This window comes from Papio anubis, chromosome 3, assembly GCF_008728515.1.
Source record: "Papio anubis isolate 15944 chromosome 3, Panubis1.0, whole genome shotgun sequence".
NCBI classification, from domain to species: Eukaryota; Metazoa; Chordata; class Mammalia; order Primates; family Cercopithecidae; genus Papio; species Papio anubis.
In genome coordinates, this window is record NC_044978.1 from 183,914,340 (window position 1) to 183,933,881 (window position 19,542).

General features: G+C 49.5%; 1 protein-coding gene across 2 annotated transcripts in view; it reads left to right on the top strand.

The window, feature by feature from the left end:
- The window catches only part of RNF212 (ring finger protein 212), a 57,610-nt gene that overhangs the window by 7,375 nt on the left and 30,693 nt on the right, over positions 1-19,542 (top strand). For both annotated transcript variants that reach the window (XM_031664802.1, XM_031664803.1), the window contains 3 exons: positions 9,487-9,561; positions 14,277-14,333; positions 18,813-18,871. In XM_031664802.1, the coding sequence (XP_031520662.1) occupies positions 9,487-9,561; positions 14,277-14,333; positions 18,813-18,871 (191 nt within the window). The remainder of the gene's footprint in view (positions 1-9,486; positions 9,562-14,276; positions 14,334-18,812; positions 18,872-19,542) is intronic.

The window sequence follows — 19,542 nt, forward strand, 5'->3', positions numbered from 1 at the left end:
TCCTTTCCCTGTTGCTCCACCCCCCATAGGAGCTTCTGGTTCCTCCTCCTCTCACTCTGGCTTCCTAGAGCCTCTTCACCCTGGAGCCAGAGGGATCTGCGTAAATGCATCCCAACTTTCCAGGAGTCAATGCCAAAGTCCCCCACGCCTGTAGGCCCTGTGGCCTGGCCTCTGGCAGCCTCGTGGTCCCCAGGCAGCAACTGTGGGCTACAGCCTCTCCAGGAGCCGGGGTCTTCCACCTCAGTGCCTGGCTTTCCTGTTCCCTCTGACTGGAATGTCCTCTCAGATGGCCACAGGCTCCATCCCCCGCAGCCTTAAGGTGTCTATGGAATGTCAGGAGACATCACCAACAGCTCTGGGTCATGCTGACTTCTTTGACCCTGACCTGCAATAGAAGGGACGCTTTATATTATGGCAGCGTGTGCATTTGCACGTGGGTGCATCCGTGCATGAGCACTTCCGTGAAATCAATTTCACGAAGCAGTTCTTACCCTCGCTTAGTGCAGTACCCTCTGATCGTTTCTATTCTCATGTTGTTTTGTCTTTAAAACAAAACATGTTATGAGTAAACTTCCCCAGACCTGATTGTGACAGACACCACCGTGTAAAAGTGACCCTCTGACACTGTGTTCCTTGACCTGGATTATTCTGCTTCGCACTCTGTGTCACCACCTAAGATATCTTTATATATTGATTTGTTTGTCATTAAAATGCTCCGTTACGACTGAACGCACAAAATAGGGCACCACCGTATTGGTTGGGTGGTGGATGGCCAGGGAGCAGGGCAGACTGAAGGATGTGCCTGGGGATGTGGTGGGTGGCCGGGCCACCGGCAAGGGAGACTCCGGTGAGCCTGGAGCAGAGCAGGGGCTGTGCTCCCCCCGCATCTGCCTCCTTGAGGAGGGAGAGTGTAAGCTAGACTGTGCTGGTTTTTACACACACGTGGAAAGGAGTAGCTATAGTAAGGAGATGAAGGATGAGGATGCCCCACAGTCATGGACACGCCAGTTGCTTTTAAACTCCAAGTGGTAAGAGATAAGTCTCGAGGGTGAAAGCCTTGAAAGTTGAGGCAGCACTTCTGCCTCACTTCACTTGATGGGAACCCCAGCAGGCAGAAGCAGGGCTTGGAGACAGCAGACAAGAGAGCTTCCCCAGAAGGCAGAGCTGCAGTCCAGCCCAGGCTCTCTCTGGGGAAGCAGCCCCCAGCACCCATCCTCAAATACCTCATGCCATGCACCTGTGTTCTTCCTTCTCCCTTGGTGCGGTGGGGAGTGTTTCTTAGTTTTCCTGCCCTGTGCCCCCATTAGACATCAGGTCACAGCAAGGATGCAGACACGTTCATTGTCTTTCTAGCTCGTAGACTGCAGGCCAAATCGGGACCCAGTTGCCCCAGCATCTGAGCTGGGCAGTGACAGTGGTGTTGGGGGTGCTCCACTCTGGGGGAGTGACTTTCTGTGTAGGGGAGGAGTGACCTGGATACCAGTGACCAGATGGCAGACCGGGCCAGGCTGGGCAGTCATCCCCACACCTGCTCCCTCTGTTCCTGGGCACCTGGCTGTACTCATTCTCCCCGTCTACCTTCCCATGCTGAAATGCAAGCAGGAGCAATGAAGACCACTTCCAGGCCTGACCCATAAAAACAGCCTCCTGGCCAGCCCTCCACCGCCCTTCCGTCACCGTAGAAGCTCAGGAGAACAGAGCTGCTGTGGGCAAGGTGACCTGGGCCCAGGGCCTGTGTGGAAGGCCACCCACTGAGCCTGGTCTTGAACTATTGTGTGGGCAAGAAACAAGTGTCCCCACAATAAGCCATTGAGATTTGGGGGTTGTCTGATACACCAGTTGGCCTACATTCATCTTCTCATGTCCACATATATTTTGGAGGCAACTCGGCAATTTCCACACACATAGAATCCTGTTGGGATTTTTATTGTGCACTTACTGTTCTTTAGGGAGGCTTTGTGCATCAGTGTTAGTATTTTTCTTAGGTATTTAATGATTTGGACTGCTACTATTACAGTTTTAAAAAAATTACCTCTTAAGTGCTTGTTGCTAGTATATAAAAATGCAGTTGATTTTCTTAACTTTCACTAGTGACCTTGCAGAATTTACTTGATAACTCTGTTGGTTTATATGTAGATTCTGCTAGAACATTTATATATGCAAACATGTTATCTTTGAATAAGGACTGCTTTAGATTTCTCTTTGTAATCCTTATGTGTTTCCTTTTTTTTTTTTTTTATGGCATTGGCTGGGACCTCCAGTACAGTGCTGAATAGAAGTAGTGGCATTAGCTGACGCCCCTGTCCTTTTCCTGATTTCAAGGTCAAACTTTCAGTATTTCATCGAGTATCATATGTGCATCAAGTTTTTGCTAAGGTGCTTTTTAATCATCATGAATGGTATTGAATTTTGTTAATTTTTCTATAGTTATTGACTGTAACTATTAGCTTATTCTATAGCTGTTGAGATTATCATTTAATTATTCTCATTTATTTTGTTAATGTGGTGAGTTGCATTTATTTTTCAAATTTGAAACCCACATTAGATTCTAGGAAGAAATTCAACCTTGTAGTGATATAAGATAGCTTGTATCTGTAAGTAAATTCAGTTTGCTACTATTTTGCATGGGGTTTTTTGCGCCTGTGTTCATATGAGAGCTGGACCTGTAAATTTTTTTTCTTGTAATGCCCCTTTCACATTTTGGTAAATCAGGTCTATTCTAGTTTCATAAAACAAGTTGTAAATTATTTTTATTTTTCTCCTCTCTGGAAAAGTTTTTTGTAAGATTGGGGTTATTTCTTTAAATGTTTGGTAGAATTCAGGAGTGACACTATTTAGGCCCAGTAAGTTTTTTTGTGCAAAGATTTTTTTTTATTTTTTTATTTTTATTTTTTTTTGAGATGGAGTCTCGCTGTGTTGCCCAGGCTGGAGTGCAGTGGCCAGATCTCAGCTCACTGCAAGCTCCGCCTCCCGGGTTTACGCCATTCTCCTGCCTCAGCCTCCCGAGTAGCTGGGACTACAGGCGCCCGCCACCTCGCCCGGCTAGTTTTCTGTATTTTTTTAGTAGAGACGGGGTTTCACCAGGTTAGCCAGGATGGTCTCGATCTCCTGACCTCGTGATCCGCCCGTCTCGGCCTCCCAAAGTGCTGGGATTACAGGATTGAGCCACCGCGCCCGGCCTGTGCAAAGATTTTAAACTAGGGATTTAATATCTTTATTAGACATGGAACTATTTAAAGTTCCTGATTCTCCCTGAGTCAGTTTAAGTAAATTGTATTTTTCTAGGAATTAGTGCATTTCATCGGAATTTTCAAATTTCTTGTCATCAGTGTGCTTGTAATCCACTCATATTTTTCACGTCTGTAAGTTCCATAATGATGCCCCTTGTTTAATAGTGGGTATTATGAATTCTCTTTTCTCTTGACCAGTTGTGCCAAATGTTAGTGATTTTTATTAGTACTGTGGACTCTTGAACAACACAGGTTTGAATTGTGTGTGTCCTTGTATACGTAGATATTTTTCCAGTCAGATGCAGATCAAAAATACAGTATTCATGGGATACAAAACCTGCTCAGATGGAGGGCTGACCTTTCCTGTACGCAGGTTCTACAAGGCCAACTGTGGAACTTTAGTATGCTTGGATTTTGGCACACATGGGGTCCTGGAACCAGTTGCCCCTCATATACTGAAGGACGACTATATTTTCACAAACTAATTTTTAGCTCTTTTGATTGTGTCCATTTTATATTTGTTTCCTATTTTGTTAATTATTTTTATCGTTTCCTTTTTGTCTGGATTTAATTTGTTCTTTAAGGTGGGTGCTTAGGATTAATTTTCAACCTTTCCTCTATAATATTTACACGATAGGGTCATAACTTTCCCTCTGTGTTCGCTTTTGCCTGCAGTATACATATTTGATTATATTACATTTTTATCTTTGAATTTTGAGATTTCTACTCAGTTTCTCCTGTGACCCATGTGTTACCTAGAAGTATATTCATTTTTAAATATTTGCAAGTTTTTAGTTACAATTTCTATGAACTTTTATTGAAGTATAACACATAGCCAAGTACACACATTATGAGTGTATACCTCAGTAAATTTTTCACAATCAGAATGTAACCAACATTTAGGCCAAGGAAAGTAGTTTACCTGCTGCTGCAAGCTTTCTTAGGTGTATGTACAGATATTTTTGCACGGAGAAGGAAGAGCCCTTCACAAGGTGAAAGATAATGGGGCCACATGTGTATTTTTTATTCCCCACGGTAGGAGCTGGAGGAGGGATGACACTCAGTAGAGTTTTCTCAGGTGAAAGGAGCAATAGATGATGATGTAGCAGATGATGTCACAAGTGGTGTGGAATTTTATTAATTTTTCTCTAACTATTGACCGTAACTATTTCATTAGTTTTTTTCTTCCATAGTAGGATTTATTCATTCTGGAGAATTGGTCGGAACTGGAGATACAGGTGGCAGAGTCATAATACTTCAACAGGAGCAGATGAACAAAATCTCATCTTAAGCAGAAGGGAATACCATGTTTACAGGACCTTTCAGAACCATGAGGCAGAGTTTGACCACTTGAAAATTTCAGAAAGAGAAGAAAAGTTCCACAAAACTAGGTGGTTACCCGAGAAAAATTCTGCTCAGTATTGTCTACCAATAATAAAACAATACAATTATGGAAAATCAGTGAAAGGGACGAAAGACCAGAAGGATATAACTTGAAGAGGAAGATGGAGTGTGTAGAGATGCCACCACGGCTACTGCACTGTGAGTGCCAGTCTTTTGCTCCACAAAGAGCATCTGCCAATGCTCATACTTGTCACATCAACTCAATTCCTGTTAATAATGATTTTGAAACATATTTATCTGCAGGTGATTTGCAGATTAAAATCAGGTCTTTGGCCGGGCACGGTGGCTCATGCCTGTAATCCCCTGCACTTTGGGAGGCCGAGGTGGGTGGATCACGAGGTCAGGAGATTGAGACTATCCTGGCTAACACAGTGAAACCCTGTCTTTACTAAAAAATACAAAAAATTAGCCGGGCATGATGGCGGGCACCTGTAGACCCAGGTGTTCGGGAGGCTGAGGCAGGAGAATGGCGTGAACCTGGGAGGCACAGCTTGCAGTGAGCTGAGATCGTGCCACTGCACTCCAGCCTGGGTGACAGAGTGAGACTCCATCTCAAAAAAAAAAAAAAAAAAAAAACAAATCAAGTCTTTGGCATCTGGAAATTATACACGGGAGTTTTAATATTGTAGATATCAAGCCTGACAATATGGAAGAGCTAACCGGTGATTTCAGCTGCAGAATTCCATCTGAACAGCTGTAACACATCTGTATCTAGCAGCAGTAAAGGAACTATTTGCTCATGTGACGTGAGAGTGTCTGTCCTCTGTGATAGGCATTCTACGCTGAAGAACCTGATGATTCCAGCAACAGGTCATTTTTGTCTGAAATTATCTCCTTTATTTCTGATGTAAAATTCAGCCAGAGTGGTCAAATATGATGATAGAGACCATTTGTTTGTCAAAAGTTAGAACTTCAATATGGAAAACATGGCTGGGCACAGTGGCTCACACCTGTAATCCCAGCACTTTGGGAAGCCGAGGTGGGCAGATCACCTGAGGTCAGGAGTTTGAGACCAGCCTGGCTAACATTGAGAAACCCCATCTCTACTGAAAATAACAAAAATTAGCCGGGCTCAGTAGCACACGCCTGTAATCCCAGCTACTTGGGAGCCTGAGGCTGGAGAATCACTTGAACCTGGGGAGTGGAGGTTGTGGTGAGCCGAGACTGCGCCCCTGCACTCCAGCCTGGGCCACAGGGTGAGACTCCATCTCAAAAAAAAAAAAAAAAATTCTGGAAAATACCTGTGGAAATGTAACAGGTGCACGAGTAGCTCGGAAGTAAACTGTGCACTGTGTGAAAAGGACCATGTGTCTGACGAATTCCATGTTGTTGGAATGGATCTAACAGTGTTGTGACTGGGTCTTACAGTAATTTCAGAATGTTTGACAGGAACACAAAACAAGACCTAACCCTAGAACTATCACGGGAAAGCAGTAAGCCTGGTACAGTTCTGAAGCCATGCAAAGTCCGCGCAGGCAGCAAGCAAAAGAAGATGAAATCAGTGTTGACAGCCGAGACTCCAGCAAGGAAATCCCGTGTGAGCCTGGCACCCCAAGGAAAGTATCGCGCTGCAGCCAGTACAATCTGTGTGTGTTTCAAGACGGTAAAATTAGGGCTGGCATTCCTAGCCAGAGAACCCCCTTCCTGCCTAGTTGCAGTGGCTGAATCAGCCTTCGTGATGATAAGAGCACTCTTTTGCAGTGCCCGCTTCCTGTGTCTGACAGCGAGTCACCAACAGCATGCCTCTACAGCTGCGTGAGGAGAGCTCCGTGGATCGCGCACGGTGGTGCCCCCGTGTCCGCTTGTGCCTTCGGGCCTCGTGGACTCAATTGCTCTGCACCGGCGTTGGTTTCCTCCAGTCCTTACGCCCTCTGCTGTGGTAGTGTCAGACGCAGCAAAGGCCTTCAGTCACGCTGTGAGATTTAACTGTGTATCCTCATTCCTGTACCATTGTGGAGCACACACCCACCTTTTAAAAATTAAATACAAAAAGAAAACATTAGTTTATGATTTTCCTAGGGATTGTGCGAACAATCTTGGCTTTTAAAAGTCTAACGTAAATTTAATTTTCCTGATGATGCGAAGGCCTCAGCTCTCACCCAATCCCCCTTCTCCTGGCCTTCCCGCACCGCTCCTCCAGCCACACTGGCTCTCACTGTGCTAGGCCCCACCATACAGTGCAGCCATGGACAGCTAATACTCATTTAGATTTTCCCCCATTTCCCCCTCTTCCCTGTTCCTCTCTGCCTCCCAAATCTCTGTGCTTCTATCAGGAATTATTTTTCCTACCTACAGGGAATTCCTTTATTATTTTAGTACTGGGCTGTTAGTGACACATTTTCAGTTTCTGTTTTTAAAAAATACCTCTTTTTCTTGAAGTACATTTTCACAGACTTCAGAATTCTTTGTTGAAAATGAATGCACCTTAGCACTTTGAAAATTCCAGCCCTGGCTTATCGCCGGCTCTCTGCGACATGGGTGCCGGGGTGGAGGAATGGCTGCCTGTGTTCTGCTCAGGCCTCACTGAGGTCTGTGCATCTGTGCTGTGATGCCATTTGTTAGTTTTGTAGACTTCTTGGCTGTTCTGTCTCTAAGCTCATCTTCTGGACATTCTGGAGCGTCCGTCATGTGTAGAATGACTCAGTCCCCCTTACCCAGAAGGCCATAGAGCCAGATCGATCTGTGACAGCTTCTTCAGTTGCTCCCATTTCTGGTCCATGGAGCTCTTGGTCTTGTCTTTGAGTCATCTGTGTATTTATAATACACCTTAGATAATAGTGACAGTCCCTGCTCCCTGTGCACTGACATGGGCCATGCTTCACTGGGAGCACTTTTCCTGTATTGTGTCACCTGCTACTTGCCATGGCCAGGGCTGAGGGGGTGCTGTTTCTGCCTCTCTTTTATACATGGGGAGACCAAGGCACAGAGGAATTAGGTGAAGAAGCAGAGTTGCAGGTCAAGGCTGTGCAGAGCTGGATTTAGGCCAGACTCTGAGCTCCTGACCCCTGTCCCATTGGACACACTGCTTGTGCCTTTGCCGTTTGGTATGTATGGGAGGGTGTTACACAGGAGCTCCTACCCCATCCGAGCCAGAGCCAGGTCTCCCCTCTGCTGGGTTTGAGTCCCCGCGTTACAGAGGAGCTTACCTCCAGGATGCTCTGCTTGGCCTCTGCCTCTGGGGACCTGGGAGTGGATTCTGGAGTGGGTTCCAGGACCTCTTCATCTGCACCTGCCCCGGGTGTTGGAGCTGGTGCCTTAATCCTGATCTAAGCCAGTCTACACTGTCTTCTGGAATTCTTCAGTCTAATTGATTCAAGATATCATTTCCTGTTTTCTACCACAAATAGAGTATTTTTTCCTAAATTTTACTGTCATTTCAGTGGGATTTGGGGAGCCAGTGGTAGGTAGGTGGATGGGCTCAGATGACCGTCTTGACCTTCTACACGCTCACCGTCCTGAACCACAGAATGGGAGGAGGTACAAGGTTCTTCCTACATCTTGTCATTCTGGTGTTTGCCCCTTTCTTTGTTTTTGGTTTTGGATTTTGGTGTTTGAGGGGTTTGTTTGTTTGTTTGTTTTGAGATGGAGTCTCGCTCTGTTGCCCAGGCTGGAGTACAATGGCATGATCTTGGCTCATTGCAACCTTCGCCTCCCGGGTTCAAGCGATTCTTCTGCCTCAGCCTCCCAAGTAGCTGGGATTACAGGCACCTGCCATCACGCCCAGATAACTTTTGTATTTTTGATAGAGATGGGGTTTCACCATGTTGGCCAGGCTGGTCTTGAACTCCTGACCTCAAGCGATCCGCCCACCTTAGTCTCCCAAAGTACTGGGATTACAAGCAGGAGCCCCTTTTCTTTGAACTGCTCAGGCGATTCTGGTTCACGGCAGCTCCATGCCTAGCACAGCTGTCACCTGGTATTTTGTGCTAGCGTGGTCCTTGGTGGGGAAAGTGAGGGAAGGCCAGGGTGTGGGGAGGCGAGGCAGGGCACCCTGGAGGCACTTGAGAAGGAAGTTGGCAGTGTCTGCATGAGGGCTTGTAACCAGACGCGGTTTTTTTTTTTTTTTTTTTTTTTGAAACAGAGTCTCACTCTGTTGGCCAGGCGGGAGTACAGTGGCGCAATCTCGGCTCACTGCAACCTCCACCTTCCCGGGATCACACCATTCTCTTGCCTCAGCCTCCCGAGTAGCTGGGACTACAAGCTCCTGCCACCACGCCCGGCTACTTCTTTGTATTTTTAGTAGTGACGGGGTTTCACCGTGTTAGCCAGGATGGTCTCGATCTCCTGACCTTGTGATCCGCCTACCTCGGCCTCCCGAAATGCTGAGATTACAAACGTGAGCCACCACGCCCGGCCTACCAGATGCTGTTTCTTAAACCTGCATCCTTTCTTAAGGTCCTTACACTTGCTTTTTAAATAACTTGACATGTACTTGTGACTACATAGTGGTGACTTAATGCTTATCAGCTTATTTCATCCTTCTGATTTTAGTGTGTCTCCACTGTGCAGGAGGCTGGGCTGGAGGCCTTCATTCATGGTGACCTTCTGCCCTCACTAAGACCCTTTTGAGGAGGGAGCGTATCTTTGCCGTAGCCCAGAGGGGCTCAGCGCCTACCAGGCTCTGCCTCCCAGCCCTCACCACTGCCCGGCACTGCCCTCAGAAGGAAGCGGCCAGGACGAGGGACTGTCCTGCTGATCGAAGCTGTACCTGGCAGGGCCCCTGAGAGGCCATTCACAATGTACTGGCCATTTGAGTCATCTACAGCTAATTCTAGGTCTTGAAGTACAGATTTAACTGGTGGCCAGAAGCATTTATTAGACGCAATAAATGCGAGCCTGGCTCTTCTTTCAGACTGACGCAGATATCCAGGCGTTCTTCATGAGCATAGGCAGTCTGTGTAAGAAGTACTCCAAGGAAACCTCCCAGGTGAGCTGTGGGGGGTGCGCTTGGTTCCATGATGAGCAGGTGCACTATCCCGAGACTGTGGAGCTGTGGGGTGCGCTTGGTTCCGCGATGAGCAGTACTATCCCGAGACTGTGAGCCGTGGGGTGCGCTTGGTTCCGTGATGAGCAGGTGCACTATCCCGAGACTGTGGAGCTGTGGGGGGTGCGCTTGGTTCCGTGATGAGCAGGTGCACTATCCCGAGACTGTGGAGCTGTGGGGGGTGGGCTTGGTTCCGTGATGAGCCAAGTGCACTATCCTGAGACCATGTGTTCTCTGTGTTCTGGAGGCAAGTTCCTTTGAAGATATTTGATCAGCAAATATTTTCTGCCAGAATATTTCTGTGGGTTGAATTTTTACTTACTTAATGGTGAAACATTTACATACAAAAGGTTCTGATTTTGACAACGTCCATTTGGTCTATTCTATTGTTGTTTTTGCTTTTGCTGTCACATTGAGACAAAGTGGTCTCAGTCAGCTCTGTCCTTTTGGGCAAGATGCCCCCTCCCCATATTCACACCTTAGAATCTCAGGTTTGGGAACCCTCCCCACCAGGTCAGCTGGGTTCAGGGCAGCAGGTTTCTTCTTAACACTGTCCTTCTCTGACAGTCGCCTGGAGCCTTCTGCCCGGCTTCCGATCCCTGCTGATCCCTGCATGGCAATGTTGGCTCCATGGGCCCCCTCCTGCTAGCTGAGCCCCTTTCATGGCCATGTTGGCTCCATGGGCCCCCCTCCTGGTAGCTGAGCCCCTGTCATGGCAGTGTTGGCCCGTGATGCCCCCTCCTGAAAGCTGAGCCCCTGCCATGGTAATGTTGGCTCCATGGTCCCCCCTCCTGGCAGCTGAGCCCCTGCTGTGGAAGTGTTGGCTCCGTGGTCCCCTCCCCTGGCAGCTTTTGCCAGCTGCTGTGCCAGTCCTCTCAGTTGCAGCTTGTCCATTCTCTACCTGTTTCTTCCTGATCCTCCTCCCAGTTAGCACGCGCCTCCATGCCAAGCCTCCCCCACCCCCAGCTTCTGACACAGGTCATTGTCCTTTGTGCCCACCCCCGCATGCTGAGTGGCACTTCTGGCCTCCTTGGATGTCACTGGACAGCTGCAGTCCACCAGTCTGGGGGACAGCTGCCAGGAGAAGAAGGGGTCCTTCCCCTGGCCCCCATCCCGCACTTCCTTTCCCTCTTCTGTGAAGAGTGCAGCTCCCACCGTTGGCCACCCCACCTGCCTTGCGGGGAAAGAGGCCTAGTAGGGGCAGCCAGGATCTGAGGCGAGACACTGAGGATGGACCCCCGCATGTCACTCTCCTTGGTGGGCTTGTGCCTTCAGGCCGTGGTCAGCCAGGTCACCAAGACTGTCCTCTCTCTGGGAGGTTGTCCCACTGCAGCAAGCTTCCTTGGTTCTGAAACAGCCTGAATCAGCCACAGTGTCTCGGGCTGTCCCGGGGCTGTTCTGAAACAGCCTGAATCAGCCACAGTGTCTCAGGCTGTCCTGAGGCTGTTCCCATCTCAAGTTATGCTCAGTCACATCCTCCAGGGAGGTGCCCGGAGGCTCAACCCGTGGAAGCCAAGCAGCACCCAGAGATCCCCAAGAGTGCTGGCTCAGCACCACACGGGCACCCAGACCAGGATGCCGGCGCTCCCAGAGCCAGCCAGAGTCCCATGGAAACACCATCCAGGACGCACCTCACCCCCCCACCCACCCTGCTCCATCCAGCAGGACCCTCATTCAAGCCAAGTCCCCTTGGGGCCAGAAGTCGCTGGAGTTCATAAAACACGTATGTTATCACAGACCTCAGAGCCACAGGCTGCACGCTGCAGGGTAGTTTTGCCAAGTGCCGCAGAGGCCAGGTGCTGTCTCAGGAGAGAAGACCCAGCAGACCCGACCAGCCCCTCCAGCCACCTGTCTGTTCTGCCTCTCAGGCCTCTCAGGCTTTAGGCATGGACGGTGGAGATGGCTGGCTCCAGCCTGGGCAGCACAGGCTCTGCCCAGTGACCTCACAGCCCCACTGTCTGTCAGTTACACTACGGAGGTGAGCGCCACAAGCACAGGGTGGAATTTTCCCGCACCTACATGATGTGGTATTGTAATATTTACACTCTAATATCAACGTAACATAAATATTGGAATATTTGTTACATATATTAAGACATAATGGATTTATTGTTATTTCTAAATGAATTAATAAATAGTTTTAAATTTGTGTCAGTCTTAATTTCTAATAGGGTAAATATCAACAGATAAAACCCACATAAGCAAAGCTCTTTGGGGCCTTCAGTAACTTTTAAGAGTGCAAAACTGGCCTAAGACCAAAACTGTGAGCACCACGGCTCAGGCCTTGGGACCTGCCCTGGGACAGCGTCAACAAACCACCTCAGCCTCTGCCTGCCCCAGTGCCCCTTCCTAGTCTAACTGGTAACAAACATCTTCCTCTTCCCAATAACCCTCTAAGATCCGTTCCATCCACCCAGCCTCTGCCCTACCTCAGGCTTTGTCAGCACTGAGCATGCAGACACTGGTCCTGGTGTGGTCAGGAGCTCATGTTGACGAATGCAGGCACAGTCCACTCTGTGGAGGGGAACTGGTAGTGAACTGAAGAGTCAGAAGTGTGCTTTGGACCAGGCAGCCGCCTCTCCTGGCCTCTTGGTGAGAGTCCGCATGAGTGACCTGCACTGTCCCCCAACTACCTTCGCTCTCAGGGCTTCACAGCCTCCTGGTTCGCAGGATGTGGGCAAAGCACGCATGAGCACCGGGCAGCTCCTCCTTGGGGCCCTGGGCTGACCTGGCCCAGCACAGCCTCTGTGACCATCGCAGCCCTGGAGTTTTGCAGTGATTTCATTGATCTGTTTCTCTGTCTCAGTTCAAGAGGCATATTCTCTGCAAGATAAACACTCACCATCCCTTTTAAACTTTGTTTTAGTATTAAAATCTACCCTCTTCTGAGGCCATACCCAGTGTCTCAAGTCTCTGGGCCCCAACATTGGTCAGAGTCCAGGCCAGATAAACCGCGGAGGCGGCATGATGCTGCAGGCCTGTGTGGCTCCCCCTAGTGGAGCCCTGGAGGCTGCTGTAGACCCCTCAACACCCGGACAAGTGGGTCTTGGCTGCCCCCCAAGCTCATGTGAGGCTCCCCAGCTCCGTGCTCAGTTGAACTCACCCCATCTGCTGCTCAGTTCCCCTTGGAGACTTGCCCTGCAGCCCAGTCCTTGCTGCAGCCACACCTGCCCTGCCAAATCAGAGCCAGCCACAGACTGACCTCATCTCACCAAGGCCTTTCTCTGAGAACAGCCAGACCGGGCACCCCCACAGTCGGGATCAGGCACGTCTGCTGGTAGGTTCCTCCGTGAGCATGTGAAGCTGAGGAGCAGAGGCCCTTGCCTGCAGGGTGGAATGTTCCTGCTGAGGGTGCTTTGGAGAAGCTTCCCACACAGGCACAATTGAGCGGGGCTTGAGGGGTGCGTGCAGGTGTCCCCGACAGGCAGCAGGACTTGAGAAGTGTCGGCAACGGTTGGAAAGGTGCCCTGGCCGTGGCCTGCGATGTGCCGGAGAACTGGAGTCAGGGCAGCCTGCAGAGTCCTTCTGTCCACTCCTCTTCATAGCCCATGGCATAGTACCCAAGACTGTCTTCCCTCTTTGGTGGAGACACAGTCCCCTTGTTGAGTAGGGGAGAACTCTAGAGCTCTGAGTCACTCCAAGAACGCAGCAGCCCGGAGACCACGAGGCTGTCATCCCTGCTGTCCTGTAGGAGGGCCCCTGTGCAGCCCCGTCCTCTGGAGATGGCCTGTCATGGAGGAGGTTGGGAACAAAGGCCTGGTGTGTGCTGGGCCTGCCTTTCCACAGAAGGGAAGACGCCTGCCCTGTGTTTGCACTGGGCCAGTGAGCCATGTGCAGACGCAAGCCATTCCCTTGTGCTTGTGTTATCACCGCAGATGGCGGGGTGGAATGAAGTGGGGGATGGAGCTAGAGGATGCTGATTTCAGTAGCAATGGAGCCACAGTTAGCCCTGTTGTTTGTCAGCCTTTCCAGCCTGGTCTTTCCAGAGGGTAGGCACCACTGTCTGAACACTTGACTCATACGAAATAGCTCTCTCTTCCTCTGAGGAAATCACAGGCCTGTCTTTCCTGCTTCTGGTGGTTCTCTCAGAAACCCAGTTCAAGCTGTCTAGACAGCATACATGGAATCTGGGGCTCCTGTAAATGGGAGGTGCTGGTGTCAGGCATGGCTGGCTCTGGGAGTGCAGACAGGCCCACTAGGTGTCTGCCAGCTCTGTGGGTCTCACTTAGCCTCATTCTGTGTGCCAGCTCTCTTTCCATCTGCCCCTGCCATTGGTCCAGCCCTGTTTGGTCAGGAGGCCATTCCTCAAACCAGTGGCCATTATCAGAGGGACAGCACCCTGTGGTTGGCCCAGAGGGAGCACCACTCACAACCTGAATGGAGCAGGTTGCTGGGGAGACTTTCCTGTCGTACCTGTTAAGCCTTCCCTGTGTTTGCCTTTGGCCCTGCCTGCTGGCACTCACACCTTCTCTGCCCACCCGGGGGGGGTGTCTGCCCTGGCAAGCACTGGCCATGGGCATCTGTGGGGGCAGGACACACATAAGACAAGCACTGTGAGCTGTTCTGAGAGTCCCTCCAGCCTCCTCCTCCCCCAACAAAACTTCCAGCCACATAGATCATGTACCCATGTCAGCCCCTGAAACGTATGATCTTTTCAGGTTTCAGAATTTCAAGAAAAACACAGGAAGAGATTGTTAGCCTTCTATAGAGAAAAGGTAAGTCGAATAGATTCATTGTCACTTGAATTATTTTGACCTTTAGATTTAAATGTCAGACTTGTTAACACCTTGTTCTCAAAGGGGACAGGCTGCTAGATGCAATATCTGTTTCTCTGCATGTTTCCAGCTATGGGGACATTGTCACTGTCCCCTTCTGACCAGCCTATTGGCCCAACCCTTGTCTGTAGTTACCAAGTAGCCCATTGGGTGCAGCACCACATGGGCCTCCCTGCCCAGCCACGTTTATCCCCTCAGCCACTGGGGTCAACATCGGGGTCTTGGGAGCTTGGGAGGCAGTTTGAAGGCTTCTCTGCTTAACCATCCCATTTTAAAAACACAAGTCCTTTTTAAAAAACTTTGAAGGTTATGTAGTCAGTAAAGTCAGGAACCCAGCTTTAAAGACAAGGGACCCTGGGGCCATTCCCTGAGTACGGAAGCCAGTGTGTGACCCTGCTGCCTCCTGTCTGTGCATGAACATTTTATGTACACTCAGACCTGGAGCAGACAGATCACCCTTGGCCCTGCTTGCCAGCTGGTCACCCCCTCCTTACCCCTTCCATCCTGTTACCCCCACCCTGTCTTGTCACCTTGCCCTGTCCTGTCACCCCCATCTCACCCCTCACCCCATCCTGTCACCTCATCCTGTTACTCCATCCCTGTCCTGTCACCTCTAATCCCAATTCTGTCACCCTTATCCCATCCTGTCACCACTCACACCATGTTGCTACCCCCACCCTGTCCTGTCACCCCATCCCATCCTATCACCCCTCATCCCATCCTGTCACCCCTCACGCCCACCCTGTCCTGTCACCCCGTATCAGTCTGTCTTCACACTGCTATAAAGAACTACCGGAGATTCAGTAATTTATAAAGGAAAGAGGTTGTATTGATTCATGTTCAACATGGCTGGGAAGGCCTCAGGAAACTTACAGTCATAGCGGAAGGCAAAGGAGAAGCAAGGCATGTCTTACATACCAGCAGGAGAGAGGGCAGGGGGAACTGCCAAACACTTTTAAACCATCAGATCTCATGAGAACTCACTATCACAAAAACAGCATGGGGGGAACTGCCCCCATGATCCAGTCACTTCCCACCAGGTCCCTCCCTTGACACATGGGGATTGCAATTCAAAATGAGATTTGGATGGGGACACAGAGCCAAACCACATCATTCCACCCTGGCCCCTCCTAAATCTCATATCCTTCTCACATTTCAAAACACAATCATACCTTCCCAGCAGTCCCCCAAAGTTTTAACCCATTCCAGCATAAACTCAGAAGTCCAAGCCCGAAGTCTTATCTGAGACAAGGCAAGTTCCTTTCACCTGTGAGCCTGTAGAATCAAAAACAAGTTAGTTACTTCCAAGATACTATGGGGGTACAGGCATTGGGTAAATGTTCCCATTCCAAGTGGGAGAAATTGACCAAAACAAAGGGGCTGCAGGCCCCATGCAAGTCCAAAACCCAGCAGGGCAGCCATTAAATCTAAAATTTCTCCTCTTATCCGATGTTTCACATCCAGGACATGGTGATGCAAGGGTCAGGGAGCTCCCAAGGCCTTGAGTAACTCCACCACTGTGGCTCTGCTGGGTACAGCCCCATTGGCTGCTTTCTGGGCTGGGGTTGAGTGCCTGCAGCTTTTCTGGGTACACAGTGCAAGCTGTCAGTGGATCTACCATTCTGGGGTCTGGAGGACAGTGGCCCTCACGGCTTCACTAGGCAGCGCCCCAGTTGGGACTCTGTGTGGGAGCAACCACCCCACATTTCCCTTTTGCACTGCCCTAGCAGAGGTTCTCCATGAGGGCTCTGCCTCTGCAGCAGACTTCTGCCTGGACATCCAGACATTTCCATACATCTTCTGAAATCTAGGTGGAGGTTCCCAAACCTCAACTCTTGTCTTCTGCACACATGCAGGTCCAACACCATATGGAAACCGCCATTGCTTGGGGTTTGCACCGTCTGAAGCGCAGCCCAAATTGTACCTTGGACCCTTTTAGTCATGGCTGGAGCTAGAGTGGCTGGGATGCAGGGTGCCATGTCCTGAGGCTGCACAAGAGTTGGGCAGGGGACCTTGGCCTGGCCCATAAAACTGCTTTTTTCTCTCTGGGCCTATGATGAGAGGGGCTGTTGTGAAGATCTCTCACATGCCCTGGAGACATGTTCTCCACCATCTTGGCTCCTCGTTACTTATGCACATTTCTGCAGCCAGTTTGAATTTCTCCCCAGAAAATGGGTTTTTCTTTTCTACTGCATGGTCATGCTGCAGTTTTTTCAGACTTTTATGTTCTGCTTGCCTTTTAAACATAAGTTTCAATTTCATATCATCTCTTTGTGCACACTTACATGACTTTGCTTTCAGAAGAAGCCAGGTCACATCTTGAACGCTTTGCTGCTTAGAAATTTCTTCTGCCAGATACCCTAAGTCATCTCTTTCAAGTTCAAAGTTCCACAGATCTCGAGGGCAGGAGCAAAATGCCTCCAGTCTCTTTGCTAAAGCATAGCAAGAGTGACTTTTGCTCCAGTTCCCAATAAATGCCTCATCTCCATCTGAGACCTCCTCAGCCGGAACTTCACTATCCATATCACTATCAGCATTTGGGTCAAAGCCATTCAACAGATCTCTAGGAAGTTCCAAACTTTCTCACACCTTTCTGTCTTTTTCTGAGCCCTCCAAATTGTTCCAACTTCTGTCCATTACCCAGTCCCAAAGTTGCTTCCACATTTTTAGATATGTTTATAGCAGTGCCCCACTCTACTGGTACCAATTTTCTATATTAGTCCATTGTCACACCGCTATAAAGAACTACCTGAGACTGGTTGATTTATAAAGGAAGGGGGTTTAATTGACTCACAATTCTGCGTGGCTGGGAAGCCCTTAGGAAACTTAGAATCATGGCAGAAGGCAAAGGGGAAGCAAGGCACATCTTACTTAGCGGCAGGAGCGGGTGGAGGGGAACTGCCAAACACTTTTAAATCTTCAAATCTCGTGAGAACTCAGTGTCATGAGGACAGCATGGGGGAACCACCCCTATGATCCAGTCACCTCCCCCAGATTCTGATATGACTTTATTATTGTGCCAAACATTATAATTCCTAATTATGGTACTCTTTAATCTCGACGTTACCTTTATTCCGGATCCGAGCATCTCTTTGCTTTTGAGCCATATTCCACTTATCATCTTTGTTTGTTACTCCGGACTTTACTTTGTTTACCTTCACCGATCCTGTTACCCGACCCGACATCTTTACTCGACTTAGACCTCGACTTATCCTCGAGCATCTCGACTCGATCCTTTCTTCGACTTTACGAGAGCACTTCGACAAGATGGTTCTCTCACCCGATCCTTTTCTTTCCTCGACGATCCTTTGACCGACTCGAAGCGGATTTGATCGATTTTTCTTTACTTTGATCTGAGATTTTGAGGGCTTTGATGGCGTTTCGGATTGACGTTTTGATCTGATCTTTTGATCTGATGATGATTTGATCTTTGACGGGATTTTTGAACGCTGATTTTGTGACGCGATTTTGATTCGATTCAAAGCTTTTGATTTCTGATCTGAGGATCTGATGGTTCTTTATTTTGATTTTCGCTGGATTTCCGGATTTTGACGCGGATTCGATTTGATCGCGTTTCGGATTTGATGGTGCCTTGATCGCGACCCCCACCCCATCATCCCCACCCCATCCCTGTCTCTTCCCTCCACCCCACCCCATCCTCTCACCCCACCCCTTCCTGTCACCCCCACCCCCATCCTCTCACCCCCACCAAATCCTCTCACCCCTACCCCATCCTTTCTCCCCACCCCATCCACTCTCCCCCACCCCTGTCCTGCCACCCCCATGCCATCCTCTTTCCCCTACCCCTCCCAGGCCCACCACAGCCCCATGTTACTCGACAACCACCCAAAACCCTGCCTGGAAGCTTCTTGCAGGAGCCAGCCTGGCCTTAGCTTTTGTTATATTTTGTGTCTGTTGTCTCCACATCCTCCCAGGAAACCTCGAGGATGAGCATGAGCCATAATTACAGACTGGACAGTGGGATCCTAGACTCTAGTCACTCCCTCGGGGTCTGGCAGCTCCCACACACACGGCGGGATTCCAGCCTGACAGCAGAGGCTGTGCTGTGAGATGACCTGGCAGTGACCATGTGTGGAAAAGGTGCTTGTGTCTGACTTTGAGGCTGGGTGCTGCCCTGGAAGGGCTGACACTGAATTCGCATCATGTCGGCTTGTGGAGGGTGCTGCACTGAAATTTGTCTCCTGGGGCTTCAATTTGACTTAGCTCTGCATGGCCCCCAAGGCCAATTTCCTAAGTATCTGATGGACCGGACTCCAGGCAGATTTACTCATGAGCAGCATGAGGGCAACTCCATGCAGAGGAACCCACATTCTGATTCATGGTTTAAGAAATTTAGAGGGTCACAGTGTCGCTCAGCATAGCCTGTCTAATAACAAGAGGTTGTGCAATTATGTTTAGATTTCTAGGTTGGAAGAATCCCTTAGGAAGTCGGTGCTGCAGATAGAACAGCTGCAAAGGTAAGCCCCCGCCCCGACCCGCCGTGAGTGCGCAGTGGGGGCAGCCACTGCCACGTGCATTGGTCTGACTCTCCAAGATGAAGAAAGAAAGACGACCTCAGATGCAGAGGGAAGAGCTCGTTCATTTACCTGAAACTTTTGTCAGAGCAAAAATGCTGTAGGAAAACCGAAGGGAAGAAGGGAGACAAAAAAGAAAAAGTGAAAAAGACATGAATGGTTCCCCTTGGGGCAGCTGCCCCAGTGATTCCTGAGGCAGTGGGAGGGGCAGCAGGTGCCCTCGGGAGCGGGCGAACTGGGAGAACAGCAGGCGCCCTCGGCCTCTCCAGAGTGACCCAGCACAGGCAGGGTGGCCCTGCGGCCAGGGACTGCGGGACTCCACCTGCAGCCTGGCGGCCTGCTTTCTGCCAGGAGTTGTAGCCATTTGCAGAAGGTACATATATGTGGCAAGTTCTGTGTCTAAAAGCACTGCTGTGAATGGGTGATGCATCTTAGGGAGAAACATCCAGAGTTGCTAGGATTAACCAAAATGGGGACTTAAAGCATTACATTTCAGTATCTGGAAAATCTAGCCATTTGAAAGCCTCCTTTCTTGTACATTTTAGCTCACCTGTGCCTTTGCCATATTGCCTCTGCTCTGAATGCACTTTTACTGCAGTCAGTGTTTCTGGAAT